Here is a 24658-nt window from a genome sequence, read left to right as displayed (position 1 = left end):
AAAATGAGATTTAGGGACAAACAGGAAGGCAAGAGGTGAAAAGGAACAAAAGGCTTAGCTAACACAAGACACCACATGACAAGACCACAAGGGAGATGACAGGGACGTCACACAACACACACAGCACATGCCGTTACCTCAGTCTGTGTGACAATCTCGTCGTACAGTGGAGGTCCCTCTGTTACAGAGTCAAGGTCTTTATAATCTTTATAATCTGGATCTCCATAGTCATAGTCATATTCAATTAAATCTTCAGTTCCATACTAAATTGTGAAAGGAAACATACCAAGCGTGGCTGTGTTAGTGGCCGCAAACTATATTAGCAGTCATGGAAAGCTCTTTTACTCACTTGGAAGAAAAAATTAAGAGAAGTAAAGCACCAAACTTCTTTTAGTAAGATTGCCTTATTTTCTTATTTTCTTTCAGATTTATATAAAATAAACATGAAGGTAATGAAAAAGCAAGGAATAGTTGCATAAAAATGTTATCTTTTACCAGTGCTATTTTTTTCTAGAAAAAGAGGTGCTGGAAATCACCATGAACACCTCAGAATGGCAATGGCGCACACCTGAGAGGTGCCAGTTCTGAGTTCCGGCAAGTTCCAGATGAAAACAAAAGTCCTGCTTTTACAGCAATGCAACCAAAGGATGGTGGTTTATGACCTGGTTTAGAATTGGCCGATATTTAGTTACATAGAACACCTGCGATAATGCACTGAAAAGTTTTTCTTATGTTTCTTTACTGGTGTTAGTTAGCTGGCAGGTCCTATTGACTACCTGTCAGAAACATATTGTCAAAAATGTCCTTCAGTTCCCACCACTAAGAAGGGTCAATAAAAATGATGCTGGGTATGCAAGAGACAAATCATTACTCAGTGGGGAGGACAAACATTTAAATTGGAATAGCAGCCGCTAAGGCAGTGCTAGCATGCCAACAAAGTTATCTGACATCCTAGCAGTGCAGGCAAAAAGAGAGTGGACCAAGTGAGATGTTTCAATTCACGATGCATGTCCAGATGACTTAAATTGGGTGTAATAAGGGAGGTGGCAGAAAATCACTTCAGACTGCAGGTAGAGGATTGCAGTTTGAATCCTCACACACATAATAATTCTATTCAGTGTCATGCTATTCCAATCACAAGAAGAGGGAGCACAGATTGGGTTTACTTAGGGTTGCCATATTTCAAAAATCTGGAAACAAAATATTTTGTCTAAAGTTGTCGAGCTTTTGCCCAGAGTTGTTGATGCCCGGACATTGTTTCCGATGGCTGACTCCTGGGAATGTCCGGAAAATTCCGGACGTATGGTAGCCCTAGGTTTGCTAGCCTGGCACCACCCCCTCCACTGCACCTTCCCATCTTTTGGAAGGGGAACATCTGAAGATGGGAGTCTCCTGTACCCATGAAGGCTCCTTGCCTCATTAAGAACTCTGTGATCAGGTTTCAGAATGAAGCAAGGAGCCTCCACCATGGATTCTCAACTTCAGAACTTGTCCCTCCACCATGTGATGGGGACTCAGTGGAAGGGGTGGGGGGTCAGTGAGCACAGATAGAGAGCCTTAGTTAACCCTGGTTAAGAAACTGGAGAGCAAATGTTTAAAATGTACTATGTCAATATCTCTTGCTTTTTCATAAAATGCAATGACTATGTAAGAAAGCTTGCAAAAGAAAATATAGATTATTTTTCAATAATTCAGCAATTTTACTCTAATGCGCATATTGTTAATTCCCAGGCAAAAAATAAAACAGAAACTTCCCCCAGACTTAATTATCAAGCTGTGTTTTAAATAAATGCTGCATAAATAAACATTTATGTGAGGAAAACACTGGGAAGGCTCACAGATGTGTGTGTGTGCAACTGATTTAATTTTATTCAAATACAGAATGCTTTTTAAAACCATGTTGACGTCCAACAGTGAATACCCTGTCACTATTATCAAAATGGAATGCCATACTCTGAAACAGCACCACCCAATTATCCACAAAATATGTCCACAAAATTAGGAATGAACATAAGCCCTGGTCACTTTTTCATTGATGTAGACCTGAAGTGGGGATTGGGGATTGTGCTCACTTGCTTCACCCTTTAATCTCCACGAGTTCATCTGATTTGGGATCATCTTCTAGGGATAGCACATTAAGTTCATCAAAAGTTGACAGGTCTTGGCCTCACGGTTGCACTCTGTCAATTGAGAATGTGCTTTAGGCGGAAATCAGCTTGGATGGAGATGCACAGAAATCTCTTGATATTTTGCATGGCTGGGACACTGCACTGTTGGGAGTCTTAGGTGGTATACCCACACAAGACCAGAGTGAAGACTTCTCCATTCCAGTCTGCCACTCTTGCCCCGCCCATTTAAACTGCCATGATTGGCTGGTTTTAAATAAAAGTTTTGGTGGGCAATCCCACAAGGCTCCATGGCCGGTTGAAAAGGATTCCAATGACCATCCACAAGGGGAAATGGTCTATTCTGTGCCCCGATGGGGAAAGTTGGGCTGGGCTGCGGCCAAATCCACCTGCAACTCAGGTGAGCGACCATTCGGCACAGAGACAGCATTCCTGTGTACAGCAGCTTATTGTTTCCCTCGGGACCCTTCAAACTCTACAAGCCTATGATTCTATGAAATCATTTGCCTGTGGAATTTCTGCCTGCTCCTATACTGTTAAAGGCTTAGAAGCCTTACTGAGAAATTGTGGCATGCCCTGTCTTGCTGGTATATAATAAACGTTGAGCAGTTGTGGCTATAAGATGATTATAGTTATAATGAGGGTGGTAGTTGTGGCATTTGCTCTGGGGCCTAAATACTATCACAAGCCTGCCTATAGAGTCTGAAGTCTAGCCCAAAAAGACTTGTCACCTTTTTATGGTCCAAAGGAACAGGCAGCTAAAGCTACATGGGCCCACAGATGTTATAAAACTGGCCAAAACCTGCCAACCATCAACCAAGTCAAGATGCAGTGGCGTAGCGTGGGTTGTCAGCACCCGGGGCAAGGCAAGTAATTTGCGCCCCCTAACCCGTGGATTTGCGCCCCCTAACCCTAACCCCCAGATGTTGCGCCCGGCCCCCCCTGCACCCCCCACGCTACGCCACTGTCAAGATGTAATGAAATCAGAATCTATCAACCCTAAATAAAATCATAAGAGGAAAATGCATCTCTCCCCGCCATGCTCTTCAATGGTACTTAACAAATTATAATGCATAGGTCCAAGAGTTTCAATGTCAAATTAAAATATGCAAAGGAGACGTCTTTACACACAGCACATTTCCCTGAAGGTGATTTTTGAAAAGCACAACTCCATAATAGTTCCTCTTGTGTCACAGCCTCTCTGAAAGCTCTATTGATAGAGAACAAATAGGTTGTGTCTGCAGAGGAATGTAACACCTCAATGTCTGTCTCCTCTGACTAGTCAGCCAAAGAGGTTCAATTGCACGCATTCATGTGCTTCTCTGGGCAAACAAACAAAAATGAATGAAAATTTGTCACTGACGAAAACTACATTGAGTACACTACAATCGTTTTATGATGGAGAAAAGCATTTAAGTGTGACAAACAGATATAGTACTTTTTAATGGCCGGGGTCAGATATTCTAAATTATGCAATCAAATTGTAAAGGCTTTTACTGAAAGGCTTCGATTGCAATCTGTCCAGATTTTGACTAGTCTTGCTGGTGCCCTTCTTAAAAATGTCCCAGCTTAAAACAAAATAGAGGGCAGAGGTTTGGCCTTAGCACCAAGCATCCCAAAGCATCACTCCTGGGATGGCAGTAGCTGGACATTTGAACAAGGTTTGTGTTTCAGAGTAATTCCTCTGAATTTCACAGCTCCTGTAATGCAGCAGCTAAGAATGTGGATGTTGTGCATGGAAACACCTGGTTAAAATCACCTCCCTCAGCTGTCTCTCAGGGTGGGTAACTGGGAGAAATAAATGTGATAATGGGTCTCTCTTTCTCTCTCTTTTCAATACAACTGTGTTTTGTAAGGATCGTGAGTATTTTTAAAATATATTTTCTTTTTCTTTATTCTTTTTCTCTTTTGATACATTGCTTTTCAATTATCTTTTTATAAATGTGCCTAAATTCTAAATTATTTGTATAGAAATACAAAGATGGCTTGTAGGACACACGGCCTGAGTTTGGAACAACTAGACCAGACCTCCTTATTTGCAGGAGTTCACACGGTGGTATGGAAGAACAAAGGCTTAATAACCCTTCTTCCTAAAGTGAGCGGGAATGGCCTACTGTAGCTAAGCCTTGCAGGGCAGCCCACTCTATGGTCTTAACCCCTTCCATGCATTAATTAGACTTAAGCATGTTGGTTATATGAGGCTGGATTTCCCACAATTACGTTAGAAGTTGCCTTGTATCAGGTTGAGCTGTTTGTCCAAGGCCAGTATTGTTCTCTATCTTGACTAGTTGCATTTCTTCAAGGTTCCAGACAGAGATCTATTCCATCACTTGATTTTTTTCATGTATGTATTTTTACGGGAGATGCCAGGTATTGAACTCACAATCTTCTGCATGCTTGCAAAGCAGGCACTGTACCATTGAGCTAAGTGACAAGCATTATTATTTATTTCTAGCACTCAGCTGATCAGTTACCCAGCATTTAAAATAGGACTGTGTACCGTTTAATAATATTTCTATTTAGTTAAAAATAATGATAGGATCAGTCTGACAGCAAAATTAGTGCCTGCTCTGGACTGTGCCAATCCTGTGGCTAATTCAATTGCTAAGGGCAGGTTAGAAAAAGTTCTTCAGTGACCACAAAACAAACAGAAACACTGACTGAATCAAAAAAACTGTGCCAAGTATGCTAGATTTTTTTTTTAAAAAAAGGCACACAGACAGTGAGTAAATTGATATTTATGCTAAGCATTGCCAAAGGCACAGTTTGAAAAGCCCGTCATTCATGAATGAGAAACTGCAAAGGCACATATAAAAAGCAAGTATATTTAGCGGGTTGAATTGCATCATACACGATCAACTGGAAAATATTTTAGTTCTTCTAGGATGTTGCCTTTGACATTTCAACAAAATGTAAGGTCACTAAAACAAGGCTGCATTTTGGTTGCACATTCTATTCACGGAGCAGAAATATAAAGTCCTCGTGATAAAATGTGGCTGTAATTTTCCTTCCGTTTCACATTATTCTGAATTTGTGTAGCGGTTCTTGGTAAACACTTTTAGGAAAGAATTCAGTGGGCTGCTGAAATCTAATATCTCAGGATATTGGAGCAAAGCCATCACGGTTTAATGGATGTTTAATGTGGTCCAATGTCTAGCGCGTTGGATTTTGGTCAAAAGAAAGTGTTTGTGAACTCCTTGGGCGTTATTAGGAATGCCATGATTCATCAAGATTCACATTCTCATCTGTACAAAAGTAATAACTGCCGTTCACATGAGATATTTTCAGGATCACTAATATTGGTGACAAATCTAACTTAACAACAAAACTTATGCTCAACCCTTAACAGGAGTGTTTCTGCTCAGGATTCTTGCCAATGAGGCAACAGCAGATGATGGAGTGAGTCAGCTGTGCTTTCCAAGCCTCTGTATATCTGGTTGGGAGAGCAGCAGCAGCAAGGTCAGTACAGTGCAAACACACCAGTGGGAGAACTGGATCAGCTCTGCCAGTGCATTTGCACTGCACCAACAAGATGCCCACCACTTCCCAGCCTGCAACAGAAATGGAAGCAACCAGAGATCAAGTGATTGGCACCTCCCTGCCACCCACTTTTGTCTCCAAGGTACAGTGGTACCTCAGGTTACATACGCTTCAGGTTACAGACTCCGCTAACCCAGAAATAATACATCGGGTTAAGAACTTTGCTTCAGGATGAGAACAGAAATCGTGCAGCAGCAGCGGGAGACCCCATTAGCTAAAGTGGTGCTTCAGGTTAAGAACAGTTTCAGGTTAGGAACGGACCTCTGGAACGAATTAAGTACGTAACCAGAGGTACCACTATACTATAAGCTGTGGAGGCCGAAAGGAAAATGTCTCCATTTCCAATTTTCTTTTTCAATTGACACTCAACCATCTGTGACTACAGAGCATGCTCAGTTCTTACTTGGGATTTGTTGCTTTTTGTTATTTTCCAGGGGGTGGGCATTGCTTCCATAGGTTTTTTTGTTTAATAAAATGTACTTCTGCAAAACTCAGGATTTCTCACAGCATACCTCTCTGTTGTTTCACAGGGGCCCCATTTTGTCCCCAATCCTTTCAGCATTCACCGCTTGAGTTCACTATCTGAGAGAATGATGTGCTGATTCACCTGTGCTAGGTAAGATAGACATCCTGCACTTTGTCGATTCCATAGCATTGCTTCCTTTGTGAAAGATAGTACCATTGAAAGATATTTGGATACAAGGAAGCCACTACTAGTTCCCACTCAATTCTCACAGAGGAAGCAAAATTTATGGCCGGTATGGCAATAATCAAATGACCTTCTGAATAACATGATCCATGTGTAGGCTGCAAATTTGGGGTGGGACATTTCTCCCAGTTGAACAGGGGGTGGTAGCAGAGTTAGTTTATTTGTTCATTTAAAAAAAAAAACAGCTTTTAACTTCAACTTTATGCCATCACCACCAGAGGTGGCAGCAGTGCCAACAATAGGGCCCCATTCCCTGTGGCCCAGTCACCAGCTTCTTAATTCTAAAGTCCTCTCCTCACCCCCCAAAAATCCAAATTCTGTTCCTGCCCAGAGAGAATCACTTAATTAACGCAGATAACATTTTTGCATTATCTTAGCCAAAAGGCTGAGAAGCCATCACTTGAGCTATATTTTCAGACAACCATCATCCCAACCCTAGTGGACAGGTCTCTTTCACCTTTAATAGATGTGTAGAAGAAGAAGAAAGCAAGCTTATATGACAGAGTTACAGCAACACCTGTAGAAATTCTCTCTTCTACACAGCTATTAAAAATGCACATTAGGGACAAAGGGAAGGTCTACAGTGAAGCGTCAGCAGTGAAGATCTCCTGAGCAAAAACGTAAAGGGTGTCAAGGATGAGTCAAGATAGTTGGGGGCGGGGAATCCAAGCCATTCATCTGCAAATGTTAAGAATGAGTAAGAAGTAAGATAGTTACAGGTTATTCAAGAGGCAGTTATACTTGAAGACAACTCAGGTAATCTGTTGCTCAGGCAAAGGGCTACAGTCTTAGGAGGATTTGTATGCAGCAAGGGGCAACTGTCCTCCTTTGGCATTACACTATGTTAAGAAGAATGGCTAATCCTACGGCCAAGATGGTGACACGAATACCACAGCAATCTGTCAGAAGCAAGGGCCTTGGATGAAACCTTCACATGCCTGACACTGGGCTCCCCTCAACACCCTCCGATTGCACTTTGAGCTGCCTGCTGCGTTGTGATTCTGTATAGCAGAATTCAGCAGGCAACAACTGCTTCCTAGCCCAGAAAACCAGAGCCACATTTGTTTCTGATTTAATGTCAAAGTTCTTTTTTTATGTCCATGTCTTTTATATTTTATGGGGTGTGTGTTTTATTTAAAAAATAGTTCTCTGCACCACCCGGATAAGGTTTTGTTAATGGGTGGTCTAAAAATGTTGTCAATAGCTAATAAGCCCTGGGATCTTCCCTGCTTTCCTTTTCCTTTTTTTGTTAAGGCAAGATGGATTGAACTTATACTGGGGGTAGGGGGGTAGGGGGTGGGGAGTACAGGTGAGAGAGAAGCCCCAAGAGAAAGCTTATAGCTCATCAACATGTTAATTCTCCTTCACATTTCTGAAGTAATGCAGGTTATTTCACACCTTGCAAAAGCAATTGCCATAGCAAATAAATAAATAAAATAAAATAATAATAATAATAATAATAATAATAATAATAATAATAATAATTTCAACTAGAGATGCTTGAGGAATTTGTCCTGATCTCCTTCTCTTTGCCCCTCTTTGCCTCACAGAGCTACAATTCCCAGAATTCCATGGAAAGAAGGACTGACTGTTAACCACTCTGAGAATTGTAGCTCTATGAAGGGAATGGGACTCTCCTAAGAACTCTCAGCACTCTTTAACAAATTAAACTTCCCAATATTTTTTGGGGAAGCTATGACTGTTTGAAGTGGTATGATTCTGCTTTAACTTTATAGTGCAGACAGGGTTTCAGAACAACCTCATGGAAATATGGATATGGCTAACTTAGATCCACTTATTACTGTGAGTAGAAATTGTTTGAAAGCAATCTATTGGCTTTATGTTATAGCTTATGTCATAATGCTTTTGTAATTTTTAATTTCTGTTCTGAAACTGATTCCTGGATGACAGGCAGTTTGCTTCTGAGAGAGAGAAAGTCGTGTGTGTGTGTGTGTGTGTGTGTGTGTGTGTGTGTGCAGAAGACAGTTTTTGTTTGCATTTCTGAACTCTGAGACCTCTACTGAGACTTTTCTGGGGATTACTTTGAAATCTGCCCAGGCGGGCAGCTTCACTCTTCCCATTCCTTCTCATCCTGCACATCTTTAAATAAACAGGCTGTTTTTGTTTTTCTTCTTTGATAACGAGACTATGCACTCTGTGGTTTCTCAGCTCCAAATGAAAGAGAACTGATGCAGCCAAACTGTCCCACTGTTTAAGGAAGGGCAGAGGAACAGCAGGAGCACATTCCAAGGACCAAGTAGCTCCATGGTTGATCACTGCTTGCAGCTACCTTCTGAAATGTCACACACATATTCCGAGGCTCAGCAGATGAGATGGTAAACATATCTAGCTGTAAGTGGGAGGACTCACATGCTGGAATTCATAAGATAGATGAATGAATGCTGCCTACAGTGGAAGTTCTTGGGGTTTCACATTTCAATGGCGCCCTGTGCAACCACCAAATTTGGTGCCCCTCGCTTCGCGTCTTCCATTCTACATAACAGTTGTGGTGCCTCCAATGCTCTGCTCCCGGTGTGACCAAACCAGTTGTGCTCCCTTGAATCTGCCTCTGCTGCCCATAGAAAACTAGATGTCAAAGGAACCTGTTCTAGCCTAGCCTTACTCCAACTAGTCCAACTTCTAGTTGTCTATGTGCAGGGATTTTGTTGCTATGTTGAGCTTTTTTGCAGAGGGGAGCATTCAACCATAGAAATTCAGGTGGAGTCTAGAATGAAGTTTGCCACCTCTTCTGCTGTTTGTGACAACAGCCCAAACTGTTTCCCAGGTTGATAGAAATTTGAAATAGATAGGACCATATTCATTATTCATGATAAAATTAGTATTCATTTGATCGATTTGATTTCTTTCCCACTCCAGCCTGTGGGCTCAGAACTGTTTACAGCAAGGTTGTTCCTTTTTTCATATTTAGTGCAGGTGTGAGTTAACATTACATTTAGAATGTTTATAGTTTTATACAAATTCAGCCTTTATTATGCTATATTAATTAACAAATATTCTAAATTAACTCACACCTACACTAAAGATTAATTTACACTGTGACTTTCATTATAAAGTTCCCTTGGAAGTCATTTTTACTTGCACTTAGCGGGAAGGTAGAAAATAAAAAATGTGCTTTCCTTGCGCTGGCTCGCTATGTTCCGTTAAAACAAATTGCATTTCTAAGCAGGTACTGCAGGCAAGGTTGAACTGGAAACAGGGACGGCCAGTGTGATGATGTAGCCTACAGCTCCCATCATCTCTTACCGTTGACCACATAGGGTGCAGCTGTTGGGAGATGGGGTCCACAACTTCTGGAGAACACTATGGTGCTATCTTTGACACGGGAAGCTTCCTTATACTGAATCAGACCCTTGGTCCACCTAGCTCAGCGTTGTCTACACTGATGGCAGTGGCTCTCCAGCACTTCAGACTGTGTCCATGACTGGTGCATTCAGAAATGTTGGGAGCCATGGAAACTTGCATTTCCCTTGATCCCAACATCCTTGGACACATTCATGGGTAGCTCAGTTGATTTGAGCATGGTGCTGTTAGCACCAAAGTTGCAGGCTCAATCGCCATAAGGGACAGCTGCATATTCCTGCATTGCAGGGGGCTGGACTAGAATCACTAAATGGTCCTCATGGTCCCTTTCCAACTCTATGTCTATGATTCTAGATGAGCTTTAGCCTTTTTCTTTTGCCAGGGATGGAGCCTTCCCTGCTTTCTCAGTGGCAGTGTAGTGTGCCAAAAAAAAACCCCATCCATAACAAGTATTTGGTCTCAAGGTCTCACACACAGAAATGTCGTCGTTAAGCACCAAGGCTTGAAGACATCAGACTCAGTCTGGATACAAGTGGCAGACTGCCCCAAACTGGGTTTGACATCCTGGACGGGAATTGCAGGGAAGTTGTACAATGCTTCCCACGTAACTCCCAATAATACAGTTGAAGGGGAGGGAACTGTCCAAATTCCAGCTGCAGAAACAATTTGCATAAACCCTCCATGCGATTTCCTTTTCTAACATGACATCAGAACGGTGGAAACGTATTTCCTCTCTTGTCACTCTTTTGGGGGGAACATCTGAAGTTACAATAAGGCTACGTATGTGTTCCTAGTAGGGCTCCAGTCCTGATGAGTATTGCACATGGATGGGTGTTTTGATATAAACTTCAGGACGAAGAAAACCTGGCATTCTTTGATGAAACACGATATTTCCATTGTGACCTCATGCTTTCTTTACCAGAGAGAAAAGCACATTTATATGACACAACCTGATCAACATGCAGTCCCAATGGAAAGGACTGGTTTCTTCATTAAATCCTCATTTTGGGAGCACCATTTCACAACTTCAAAAGAAACTAAACTGTAGGGAATATGCCAAGTGGGAAAAGTATCCTCTCTCGCTTTGAAAGTGCATGATTTTCTGGGTTTGCAAGAGGGAAAATATTCTGAATTCTCAATTCGACTTTGGTTTTGCAAAGGTTTCTTATAAGAAACATGCTTAAGACAGAAGACAATCTAACATAAGGTTTTTTTTAAAGGTTGTGGATTTGCTAAACAATTCAAAATGGTTTTATATACTAGTCTATGTGTGATAGGATTGCCATATATAAAAAGAGGACAGCTTGAGCCACTGCTAGTCTGAGCCAGGGAAAGAGGCGTGGCACAGACAACAAACCCAGACATTTCCTTTAAAATGTAAAAATCCTCCTGGATGAGTATGTTTGCCCCCCAAAACAGGACATGGCAGGGTTTTCCCTGACGTATGGCAACTCTAAGATGTGACAGCATGTGAGGGAGGGGAGAGTTGTCTTGCAGCATGCAATTAATGTAATTTCTTTTGGGGGGGGTTATGTCTGACCATCCACACAGAGTGCTTGCTCCTTACATTATGGTTATGGTGGAGAGAAAGCACAAGACAACAAACAAAAGCTTAATTTGAGGGTGATAATAAGGCTGCCTGTACCTGGACTCTAAGATCAAGATCAGAGGTCCTCCTGGCTGTGCGACAAGCTGCAGATATCCCTCTAGGAACAACTAGAAAAAGGGTCTTTTCTGTGATGCCACCCATACTCTGGAATGACCTCCCCACCCCACCCCCCAGAAATATGACATGTACTGACTTGGATACAATTTCAGTGCATGCCTAAATGCTATCTTGTTCACCATGGCCTTTGCTTGATGTTGATGCTGTAGAATTTTAAGTAATTTTCCCGATTGCTTCATTCAACTTGAGTTTAATTTCATTTGCATATTTTGCATTGTGCTTTATGATATGACTGTACAGCACTGTGCAATGCCCACATAACAGGCAGTAATCAAGCATATTAATAAATAAACAATAAAGCATGTTCTAAGTTAATTGTTGCATGCTTCTGTTTTCTGCCATTTTCTATGGTGGGGGAATGGTCATATATTAGGGATACTTGAGGTATCCAATCTTTATAATTCCAGTGCTAACCAACCTGATCCAAACATCTCTGAGTAATTTGGAGATTGCAGTGTTGCTATCCACCAGATTTCACACTTCTATGAGTGCTGTGGCATAGTTCTTGGCTCAAAAAGTATCAAAAATCCATGCAGAAATGCATATTTTGAGAGAAAATACATTTTTGGCATACATATTGGAATGCAATTTTTAGTGCAGTTTTGAAATAATAATGATGATGATCATGATGATGACAGATTAATATGGAAATGGGTCAGGAGAGACTTATGAGCAAAGATGTGCAGAAGTTACACGGACTTCAACAAGACTGAACCACCCATCACTCCAGGTGGAGAAACAGCTGCTATTTCTGTCTATGGCAGCCTTTCCCAAACTGGTGCCCTCCACATGGTTGGACTACAACTCCTATCAGACCCTGCCAGCATCAGGAATGATCAGGGATGATAGGAGTTGTAGTCCAAAACATCTGGCCAGCACCAGCTTGGGGAATGTGAAGATACACGAGTAACAGCAAAGGGCAACATGCGCCTGTGGTATATCCCTGTCACTCAAATTACATACCAGCAATTTTACAGACTTCTTCTAATGTTCTGGTTTGACCATATTTGGAAAGAAAAGTTGCAAATAGCAGATGCTACTGAATTTTGGAAATGTCTGGAATTAGCAATAGATTTGGGTTCTGACGGAATCATGACTGGGCTGCCCCGGAACACATATTTATGAATAAAGTCATCCAGCGTGCAAAGTCCTAGATAACAGAGAAGACAGAAGGCAGACTTTTGTAAGACCAAATGAAAATTAAATAAAAACTGATGGGATTCACCTATTTGTATTTGCCACAGACTTTAGGCAAGTTTCTGAAAGAGGGGCCCTTTCAGCCAATTGCCTCCATGCTATTCCAGGTGGCACAACTCTGAGGCAAAATCCTTATCACGTTAAATAATTTGAGGCAAAGCTTCATTGAAGAGGTCAGTTCTCAAGGACTGTACCAAAATCAATGGTTACTGGAATATTTATGAGTTTCATTACTCTAATTGCCCCTGGGAAACACACTAAAATGCTTTCCTAACTAGAAAGTTTATTATCTCTACAGATTTCAGCCCTGCAGGTACAGCTAAATCCTGCATGCCAGACATGAAAACGGTGCCTCATACAATCTGTGTCTCAAAGGAAGCATAGATTTAGCAAGTCAGCAACTCTTTGGAGGGAAAAAAAGGGGGGGAGCAAATTAGCATCGTAAAAAATAAAAATAAAATGATGCACAGAGTTCCTCAAGAGAGTATGGCTAGGCTTCGCTTGGATCTTCTCTTCTAAAAAGTATTTCATTTAAAAGCATCTCTTTTATTCCTTTTGCATAATCCTTGCAGTTGGGATCTGGCCAAAACAAATGCAGCAGAGCTCCCATTTGGGAGCAATTTCTCCATCTCCAGTCAGGCTGTGAGATTTATGAGGCTGTGGGATACCGTTCCAAGCAAAGAACTGAAGGGCCTTTGCTATGAGGCCTTTTCGAAGCAGACTGGACTGCTCACGAGAATATATTCTACGGGGAACAATCCAACTTTGAGTAGGCCAGGAGGGGACATGACTAAATAGGTCTCTCCACCCCTCCCCACAACTCCAGCTTCTGAAATGTGATTTGTCTGGACACAGTTCAGCACATTTGAGTTTACAGTGCAGAGGGAATATTTACAAAAGTCGATGCTGAGATCTCCCCCTCAATAGGCTTCTAAGGGAGAGAGAGGCTCACAGTCATTCAAAAGATTATTATTATGAGGAACAGGAATAGGATTCCTTTTAACCTGGAAAAGTATGGTGTGCTGCACGGCTGCCATACTATAAACGAGATAAAGAGGGCAGGATGGCGCGTTCCTCATTCTGTGTGCCAAATCTTACTTCAGCACAGGTGATGAAGCAGAGTTCTCCAATACACCGTAGAACAACAACTGGCTTGCGGGCTGCAGGACAGATCACACGGCACAAAATTTCTTGCCACTTTTTGCCCCTTCAAATTTGCCACCTGAGGCAGATACCTCAGTCTGTCTCATGGAAAGGCCGGTCCTGCTACTAATCTGTTCACCAATATGATTGGTTGACCACAAACTTGACATGAGCCAACAGTGTGACGCGGCAGCTAAAAAAGCCAATGCAATTCTGGGCTGCATCAATAGGAGTATAGCATCTAGATCAAGGGAAGTAATAGTGCCACTGTATTCTGCTCTGGTCAGACCTCACCTGGAGTACTGTGTCCAGTTCTGGGCACCACAATTCAAGAAGGACACTGACAAACTGGAACGTGTCCAGAGGAGGGCAACCAAAATGGTCAAAGGCCTGGAAACGATGCCTTATGAGGAACGGCTAAGGGAGCTGGGCATGTTTAGCCTGGAGAAGAGGAGGTTAAGGGGTGATATGATAGCCATGTTCAAATATATAAAAGGATGTCACATAGAGGAGGGAGAAATGTTGTTTTCTGCTGCTCCAGACAAGCGGACACGGAACAATGGATCCAAACTACAAGAAAGAAGATTCCACCTAAACATTAGGAAGAACTTCCTGACAGTAAGAGCTGTTCGACAGTGGAATTTGCTGCCCAGGAGTGTGGTGGAGTCTCCTTCTTTGGAGGTCTTTAAGCAGAGGCTTGACAACCATATGTCAGGAGTGCTCTGATGGTGTTTCCTGCTTGGCAGGGGGTTGGACTCGATGGCCCTTGTGGTCTCTTCCAACTCTATGATTCTATGATTCTATGATTCTATGATAGCTAAAAATATATAAAATGCCTGCTAGTTGCATACCCCTCTTGCATCTTGCCCTTACTGAGGTCTGAAGGCACAGTCAGACCCTCCAAGTGTCCGGATTTTCCAGGGACTGTCCCGGAATTACAAAAGCCATCCCAGTTTCTGATTTGATCCCAGAACGTCCCGGTTTTCCTTTCTCCTCCCCTCCTCATCTCCGAGAACACTTAAAAATGGTGGGTGTGTATGTGTAGGTGCAAAAACAGAGTCCTGTTTATACTGAAAATAAAATTCCTGCACCAAATGAAGGCATACAAAGCCCTTCCTATAATTTCGCAGGAAAAGGTAACAAATCCACTTTAAATTCTTTCACTACAATGTGTTAGCAGCCAGCCATTTTTTAAGGAAACATGTGGTGTGTTTATTATTTTATTTTAAAGGGATCCTTACACTGTCTACTCAGAAGTAAGTCCCACTGTATTCAATATAAAATAAAATAAAATAAAAACATAGCAGTGGTTATCCTGAATTCCTTGTCAAACCAGAATTTCTCTGGTTTATGCAGTGATGTTTGAAATGTACAGAGATCTGCGCCAGATTTTTGGCAGCTTAATGAGGCATAGACCTAATTCTCAGGCTCTCTGTGACAGCCTGTCATTAGCAAGGATTTTTCTATACTCACTTTTTTCTTGTTTATTAATAGTCAAATAATAATTTTGTCAATTAATACCACTCAATACTTCCTCAATTGGTATTACACAAAGCCTTCAGATCACGTCAATCAGATTCACACGTCACATAGGTGTACAGACCATGCTTATAATTTTCGTGCATCAGCTGTAAGGTGAAAAGCGAAGACGCATCAATCTAGTGAGATTCATAAGCCTCAGGTGATTCTAGAGCTCATTAATGTGCCCGCAAGGGGACCATCAATCCCACTCTGTGCATTAATGCAGAAGTAAATATTTGGCTTGTGGGCTCTAGGACTCTTACTATATTAGCCTCTTAGTATACCATCTCAGTTATCCACTATAATGGCTCATATGGGGAATGGCCATAGCTTAGTGGTTGTGCCTATTCTTTGCTTGTAGAAGATCCCAGCTGCAATCCTGACAACTCTAGTTCAGACTTGGGAAAACTCCTGTCTGAAAGCTCCAGAAGATGGCTAACAGAACTGAGCTACATGGACCAACAGTCTGGCTTTCTATGAGGCAGCAAGTGGTCCTCTTTCTCATTTCCTCCCTCATCCTTCATCTGTAAAGACCCTTCTCCATCACAAACCTCTTCCTTGCCTTTCACCTTCTTTCCACACTATGAGGACCTCATGGTCTTCTAGCACTTGAACACTGACCAAGCCAAAAGATAGCCAGGGCCAACTCCTTCAGATGTGGTGGCATTCACAAGGGCTTTTTCCCCCCCTTTTTGATGAAGATTGCCCCAATGAAAGTCTCAGCCAACGGGTTTTCCAGTGCATTCTCAGTCACTACCATAGTCGCTGTATAGAAAGCCATCACTCGGACACAGACTGTACCAATTGCTGCGTGTGCACAGCTCAGTAAACTCAGGTGGTGAGTGCCAACAGGACTGCAGCCAAAACAAGGCTACTAATAAACAAGACAGAGACACCTGCATGCCTAGGGAAAGTTCAAGGTTTGCAAGAATAATATATATATAATACAACCATAACAACCCAAAACAATCTAAAGAAGAATGAGCATGCTTACCAGCCACACAATGATGGGGTGGGTGAAAACGTCAGGCAGAGGATGGAATGGACAGAAGCATTCACACCACAACATTGCATTACAGATGCTAATTGTCTTATACTAAAGTATTTACTATGTTTGTGGTGTGGGTTTTTTGCTTTCTTTTGCAACCAAGCCCAGGGCCACGGGAAGATCAGAATTGCACATTCGAGCTGCAAAATTTGACCCCTGTGGTTGTGTACAAGACCAGAGCAAGGCTGAAACATTGCTGCATGAGTAGGTGCGGCAGCCCACAGCTCAAAGAGGGATGTTTCCATGCCTACCAAGCAGTGGCGGCAGCAATGCGTCTGTTTGAAGAAGTGAGAAAATGCTAAGGGACATTTGGGGGAAGTCAGAATGCCTTGAATCAGGCATTCACTGCCCCATGGCAAAATCCAAAAGCAGAGCACTGCTCTCTTGCTTGGCTGAGAGATGCATTCTACAAGAAAGCTAGTATATACAAGGCTGCATATACAGGGGTAAGGGGAGAGAAATCCTATTCTTGCTGGTGACTGCTGGGTCCTCCTATATATTCACAAGACATGAAACTCAAGTTCTGTTGCGGTTCTGAACCTGTGGGTCCCCAGATGTTGTTGGACTACAACTCCCATCATCCCTGAGCTCTGGCCTTGCTAGCTAGGAGTGATGGGAGCATAGCTGTCAACTTTCAGATTTGAAAATAAGGGATCAGCAGCCTCAAAAATAAGGGATCAGCAGCCTCACCTGTCCCGGGGACAGTCTACGGGATATTTAACAATCTGGGATAGCAGCGGGAAACGGCGCTGGAATAAGGGAATTTCCCACCAAAAAGAGGGAAGGTTGACAGCTATGGATGGGAGTTGTAGTTCAACAACATCTGGGGACCCACAGGTTGAGAAAGGCTGATTTAGGGGAAAGCAAACCTCTCATTCTTCATGTGGCAGGTAGATATTAAACAGAGCATGCTTTTTGAGATATGGAACTACAATTACGTGAATATTCTGTCGGTTGGACACACTCACCCCCATCTGCGAAAGGCATGGGACAAAGTCTGTACAAATTTTACGCAAGTGCAGCATAGAGCCCGATCTACGTACAGCATACTGGCCCCAGAAAATCCTCTTGGCAGGCCTGTTGGCACTGATACAGGTCTAATCGCTGCCCCAGCTACAGGCTGGCATGGCTATCTGCCTGCAATCCCCACCCCACCCTTCTACTCCAGCTTACATGCATGGCAGGGCTGCAAATGATGTAAATGCCCTACTGTTTCTTAAAGCCCTGTAAGGCTGGGGAGGAGGAAAGTATTTGGACTCTTTGTTAGCCCTTCCAAGCCACCACAAATTTCTGTCCAAGCAATCTGTGGCTGTTTGTGCAACTGAAGTAATCCAGCACCTGGCAAGCTCTTGCTCCCAGTTCTTCAAAATGCACCATGGAAATTACGGAGGTTTCATGGATAATAATAATAATAACTTTTTATTTATATCCCACCCTCCCCAGCCGAAGCGGGGCTCAGGGCGGCTAACAACAATAAAATAATACAACATTCTAAAATCATTTCATTATAAAATAGATTCAAATCAAATTAATGGCAACCATTGGGCTAGAGTTCTGTGAAGATTGCCAAAGGAGGGAGTCAGGCTGTGCCCTGGCCAAAGGCCTGGTGGAACAGCTCTGTCTTGCAGGCCCTGCAGAAAGATGTCAGGTCCCACAGGGCCCTAGTCTCTTGTGACAGAGCGTTCCACCAGATCGGAGCCACAGCCGAAAAAGCCCTGGCTCTGGTTGAGGTCAGCCTAACCTCTCTGTGGCCTGGGACGCCAATATGTTTTTGTTTGAAGACTGTAAGTTCCTCTGTGGGACATACCAGGAGAGGCAGTCCCGTAGGTACAAGGATATTCGTGCTCCCTTCCAGCCTCGCTGCATTCAGAGGGGCAGGACACAGCGACAACCAACAGCAGTGCAGCAAGAGAATAGAGGTCCCATTACCATATGCCAATGGCTGCTTATGTGTTAGAGGTGGACTGAGGTCAGATCCAAGCATAAAGGCACTAATTGTGGCAGCCCCATCCTATCTTATTCTGAGGTCAAGTATGCATGCTCCCAGCCACCCACTGCCTCATGTTGCTCACTGGAAAGGATCCAAGCTCTCTTCCCTCTCAACAGCAGTGGCTAATATCTACCCATCCCAGCACCTCACAGGCCACTTCTAATTCCTGCTTAATAAGTTGTGTTGAAATTCATACTGGGAAAATGCGAAGGACCAGTTTTGAGTCTCTCGAGACAAATAATCATAATAATTTATGGCTAAGCACCTGGAAAACACAAGCACTTCACCTTCTAAACAAGAGTGGTTAAGTACAGTCGTACCTTGGAAGTCGAACAGAATCCGTTCCGGAAATCCGTTCGACTTCCAAAACATTTGAAAACCAAAGCGTGGCCTCCCTGCAGCCAATCGGAAGCCGCGGAAGCCCCGTCGGACGTTCAGCTTCCAAAAGAATGTTACAAAACTGGAACAGTCACTTCTGGGTTTCAATCGTTTGGGAGCCAAAACGTTCGAGAACCAAACTGTTCAAAAACCAAGGTATGAATGTACTGTATGGGAAGCCATGGAAGCCACTGTCAGAACACAAAAGCTTTCAGAAAGGAGGTTCTTAGGTGGTCTTGGGCATAGTTGAATAAACATTCTTGTAAAAACCTTCTGCTAGGACTCACCATTCTGGCTTTCACAGTGTGGGGGACATCGCGCAAAGCATGTTGCATGCATGATGTCACACGTGTGATGCATGACACACACAATCTTGGTGGCAACCTAGCACTGTCTAGGGCATGAGGATAGTGAATGTACACCTACTTTAGCTAATGAAAAAGAAAGGTATTACTCAAGATTAAATGTCTTTAGTGATATAGGTGAACAGAACCGTACTCTTCAATGGAACTAGTGATGTATCACTGTTCTTTTAGAAACAATCTATAGAAAGAAATGTTAAAACATGTGTCTGAGCATTTGAGACAGATGGCTAAGCACATGTATTAGTAAGGAAGGCATTATCTTTCACTGTAAACAAACTCTCCGATAGCATGAACCCAGCATACCAGTTAAATGCGCAATAAATCTAGTAGAACATGACTCATTACTCACCTCATCAACCTGAGGTTCCTGAGCTTGAGGAGCATTGGGCACAGGGGAACCACAGTCTGGGCTATAATGTTCACAATAGTCATAGGCTGCTCTGGGATCGCCGACAATCAACAGCTGCTGGATATCACCCTGCCGGGAAACATAAGAAGATTATAAATTAGCAACTCTTGCAGGTCACAGGGAGTAATGAAAAGGAATCCTTCTTCTCTGCAAAACAAGCCTGGTTAAGTAAGATGCATCGAACAGAGGTTTAATTATTCTGCAGAGCCCATTAATTTATCGGAGTAATTTATATTTGTCTATTATGGCTTCAACATGACTTGTTAATGGGTTTCGCTGTGTACAAATAGGTGTTTTATTGGGAGGTGAAATCATTTTGTGGCAAGAGCCAAATGTTTAAGCCTTTATGTACAAAGTGGTTGTATGTAGGCTGCTGCTGTCTTCTTGTGATTTGATAAATGGTAACAATGCCACTCATATATTATCAGACAACTGGGATGAGAGGCGAGGCATTTTTGATGGCTGACTCTTTGGGCAAGTAGAGAGTTTGAAGTTTAAGCAATTACATTTTTTAAGTATTCAAACTGGATTTTAAATAAACTGCAGCAGCATATTTAATAGCTGATGGCATGACTCCACCAAAGTCAGGCACATCAAACAGCACAATCCTATATATGCCTACTCAGAAATAAGGCCTACTGAGTTCAGTGGGGTTCCCTCCCAGATAAGTGGTTAAACAAGCGATGCCTAAATCCCACTAACTTCAAGGAGAAACAGTTAAGAAAGAAAAAGTTAACCTCAAAAATTTTTGATCAGAACAATTAAGCTTCTCTTCTTCCTGTTAAAATATGTTGGGTTTACTTGGGTTGAAACAGATTCTTATTTTGGAGAAACAGCAAATAACAAGTAACAATATAATACACACACAAAATGAAATTAGAAAATGAAAAGAATTGAAAATAAATAGCTAAATATTCCAGTTTTCCAGGCAAGGAGAATGAGTACAGGCAACAGCTGTTTTGTGCAGGGGTTGTGTTCCTGAACCATGTGTTCCCTGGCAAAGCACATACAAACCCGCTTTGCCCTGTTCCTTCCCCTTTTCTGGTCCAGTATTTCGAATTGAAATATTTTGAACTGAAATCATACAAAAACCTCCTAATCCTGCTGAAAAGAAGCAAATGCTTTCAACCCCTCATTTCCAGGGTTTTTGACTATATACACAGCAGCAACAAATTTATTTAAGGTGTGCTCGCAAGTTTGTTTGTTTGTGTTCATTTCAAAGAAGGAAGGGGGCAGGATGACAAGACAGACAAATACAGTCATACCTCGGGTTAAATATGCTTCAGGTTGAGTGTTTTCAGGTTTCGCTCCATGGCGACCCGGAAGTAACGGAACGTGTTACTTCCGGGTTTTGCCGCTGGCGCATGCACTCAAAATGACATCACACGTATGCACAGAAGTGGCAAAACGCGACCCGCGCACGCACAGGCGCGCAATCGCGTGTTACGTTCTACTCAGGATGCGAATGGGGCTCCGGAACGGATCCCGTTCGCATCCAGAGGTACCACTGTAAGGACAAGCAAAAGGTAAAGAGGCAAAAAGCTAGCAAAACAGCCATAATCCGAGAAGTCAGTAAGTCAAAACAGGAGAATTCTGTTGCAGAGAAAAAGACCTGTGCCAAACTGATTAGTGGCAGAGGAGATCTGGAGTGCTGTGGGCAGGATGACTCCTCCTCCTCCTCCTTGTTTGTGCACCCCAAACGTAGCCCCTGATCCATATATATATATATATATATATATATATATATATATATATATGCTTTCGTAGATTTTCACGGGTACAGGAATGCAGGTTTTGGTGTCTTCGGGTGTCTTCCCGTGTAAGAGTCGGGGTGTCTGTGCGACGTTTCGACGAGGTCTCACTCGTCATCTTCAGGCTGGTGCTCGTCATCTTCAGGCTGGTGCTCCAGTAACAAGAAGCCGAAAGCACCAGCCTGAAGATGACGAGTGAGACCTCGTCGAAACGTCGCACAGACACCCCGACTCTTACACGGGAAGACACCCGAAGACACCAAAACCTGCATATATATATATATATATATATATATATATATATGCTTTCGTAGATTTTCACGGGTACAGGAATGCAGGTTTTGGTGTCTTCGGGTGTCTTCCCGTGTAAGAGTCGGGGTGTCTGGGCGACTCAAACACCAGATTCTGCTCTGTTCCAGTAACAAGAAGCCGAAAGCACCAGCCTGAAGATGACGAGTGAGACCTCGTCGAAACGTCGCCCAGACACCCCGACTCTTACACGGGAAGACACCCGAAGACACCAAAACCTGCATATATATATATATATATATATATATATATATATATATATATATATATATATATCGGATGGCAACAAAGTCATAAGAAAGAGACAAATGCAGGCAGAAGAAAAAGGCTGGAATGGATCTGCAGCTTTTGCCTGTGGAGAAGGGAATCTCCTCCTCCCTTGCTACCATAGCTGGAGAGAATCACCCCAGTGCCGCTTCCAGAGCCAGAGCCAGGCAGAAATTGCAAATCTATTTCATATCCATTCCAGCATTTTCTTCTGCCCCCCCTCTCCCTCCCCATTAGTTCCCTTGATACTAGATTTTTTTGGGGAAACATTAGGATGTGCCTTGGCACACCTATGATGCCCAGTGTAGGCTTGTACACCATGTACAATCCCACTCTCCCCACCCACCTTACCATCAATTCCATGTCTTGTGCATTGGTGTGCATTAATCTGTAGTGAGTCAGCCACCCTATTAGTGTGCCAGAACCTGTGATCCTAGTAATAGCTGCCAATATGCCACATGCAAAGCCCTCTTCACATTAACCTTTCTCTGTGTGGTCATGTAGCCATCATGTGAAGGAATTTAGACATGCACACCTGCCCTCTGAGGTCTCAAGACCCTTCCAATTCTACAACTCTGTGATAAATCAAAATTAAATCATTAAGCAAGGCAGGGACTGCATCACTGTCAACAACTGGCTTTAGTGCATTAAGTTCAGTGCTGGACTGTGGCCACAACAGCAACCAACCACCTATCACAAGTTAGGCCACAGAAAGAGAATAATTTTTGAGAGAGCTGGAAGTAGTTTTGCTTGCAATGGTGTGCAGAAGTCCAACATTCTGAATCGAAACGTGGCTGAAAGGGAGCGGAGATAGGATGCATGCAGACACCAGAAGGAATAACCCCTCTTTCAGTCTGCTTTCAACACCCTTTTAAAAAGTTGCGATAATGACGGACGCTTCCCCTGCATGTTGTGGGAATATTAATGAAATTTTTACTTGCATATTAAAAACAGACTTAGCTTCGCTACAACACCAGAAAAGCAATGAAGAAATCAACCCCTGGGCTATTATTATGATTTGTTCTGTATTTAATCCTCTTGTTAATCGAGCGCATAGAAGACTAATGCTTTAATCTTATTTTACTTACACTGGTGCAATTGACTCACAGTTATTCCTATTACCCTTTCCCCCATTCGGATGTTTTATAATCTAATAATCACCCAGAAGCAACAGACAGTACTTTACAGTCACGCTTAAGATTCCTTGACTTTAATTATGTTTGCTTATGAATACTGCTTCGGCTGTTCCAAAGTGATGACTTTTAACACGATCATTCTTCCCACCCCTTCCTTCACATTCACATACAGCTTCAGAAATATACATGAACTGAACTGGAAAAGCTACAAGCCTCTGCCTGAACATTTTCTCCCTCTCTCTTTTGAAAGGAGGAGGAGGAGGTGGGGAAGGGGGTTGTAAGCTGCGATTCCTGCCCTTTCTTTTGCGGGCTGCTTGAATTTTTATTCATTGGGAACTAATCTGAAATTCCTAGGGGGCACGATTCAGGACACATCGCTCTGCTAGCACTGGAGCCAGCATGTAAAGTATGTGCAACCCTATGTGCAGGTTCACACACGCATTCTCATCCCTCAGCAACAACAGGGAGGTTCGCTCAAAGCCCCTCCTGCGCTGAGAGACTCTTGCTACACCTGAACTAATGTGGGGCCCCTTTCCTGACGAAATGTGTAGCTGGTGGGGTTGCAGCTGTGCAGTGTGACCCACTCACATTCTTCCAGCTCAAAGAGGAGTCTGAATGAGTTCCCTTCATGACGCCATGTGATGGTGCCCACAGCAAAGAGGCAGTCACAAAAATAGCACCACCGGCAGAACTGCATACCCATCCTTCAGATGAAAATAGGGGTGTGTCTCACTCCCCCTCACTAACTGGCCCTCCCTGACCCCCCATTATTTTGTCCCCCACCCACAGAGCATTTCCTGTCAGAAGAAGGGCAAACACCGCCACCACTTCACCAAGGTGACGCAGCACACACAGTGCCAGATTTATGTATAAGCTAAACAAGCTATAGCTTAGGGCCCCACACTCTCTTGGCGCTCCCAAAAAATTTAAAGGGGAAAAAACCTAGATGTACATTTCCAAAATATAAGATAAAAAACACATGAAGTAAAACCTACATACAGCAACAGTGTTTTGTGTTGTGTCGGCTCCTGTGATGTAAGTCCTGGGCCCCGCCTGCGAACCTGCTCCCTAAAATATCACTGGTTTGCTCATTTCTATATATAGGGTGCCTACATTCTGCATGGAGTGGTTGCATGGCAACATGTGCAAATGGATTTAGATACCTATTAGGTCCATAAATTACCATATGCCATATATTTAACACACAAAAAAACAGTGACAATTTGTTGTTGACAAAGGACAGCTGGACATATAAAGGGCCCCATTACCTTCAGTAGCTTAGAGCCTCATCAAACCTCAATCCGGCCCCCAGCACACACACCCTCCACCAGCCCTGAGAGAATGCTTTAATCCCAATTTTATCTTATTCCTTGGTAGATTTACAAAAAAGGAAAACACACCCTGATAAATAATTTTTAGAAAGGGCTGAGTTTAGACATGGATGCACAAAGCATTAAAAAAAGGGGGGGGGGGAGAATCAAGACTGCTTGCACTCTGCTCCCTTTCATCCTGCCCTGAGAGGCCTTGCACACAGCCTCTCTGAGCAAAATGAAAGGGAGCAGGACTGGGCTTCAGCCGCCACAACCTCTCCTCCTCCTCGCCCACTCTCCAGCAGCCGCTACAAGCTTTCCAAGGGAGCGGTGGCCATGTAGAGACAATGGAGAGGTCAGAAGATGCTTCCTCACAGCTTCTCGGGGCAAGCGCCAACTTATCCTTGTCCCT

The 24658-nt window shown here is 43.0% G+C and overlaps 1 protein-coding gene across 4 annotated transcripts in view; it reads right to left on the bottom strand.

Moving 5' to 3' along the window:
- COL11A1 (collagen type XI alpha 1 chain) overlaps positions 1-24658 on the bottom strand; it is a 260917-nt gene that overhangs the window by 167577 nt on the left and 68682 nt on the right. For 2 of the 4 annotated variants that reach the window (XM_082227699.1, XM_082227697.1), the window contains exons 5-6: positions 19414-19542; positions 138-263 (exon numbers count right to left, since the gene is read on the bottom strand). In XM_082227699.1, coding sequence (XP_082083825.1) covers positions 138-263; positions 19414-19542 — 255 coding nt within the window. The remainder of the gene's footprint in view (positions 1-137; positions 264-19413; positions 19543-24658) is intronic. The other 2 variants (XM_082227696.1, XM_082227698.1) reach the window with 1 other exon arrangement.

Source organism: Podarcis vaucheri, assembly GCF_965113315.1.
Source record: "Podarcis vaucheri genome assembly, chromosome: 6".
Classification (NCBI taxonomy): domain Eukaryota; kingdom Metazoa; phylum Chordata; class Lepidosauria; order Squamata; family Lacertidae; genus Podarcis; species Podarcis vaucheri.
This window is presented reverse-complemented; position numbering and strand designations above follow the sequence as displayed.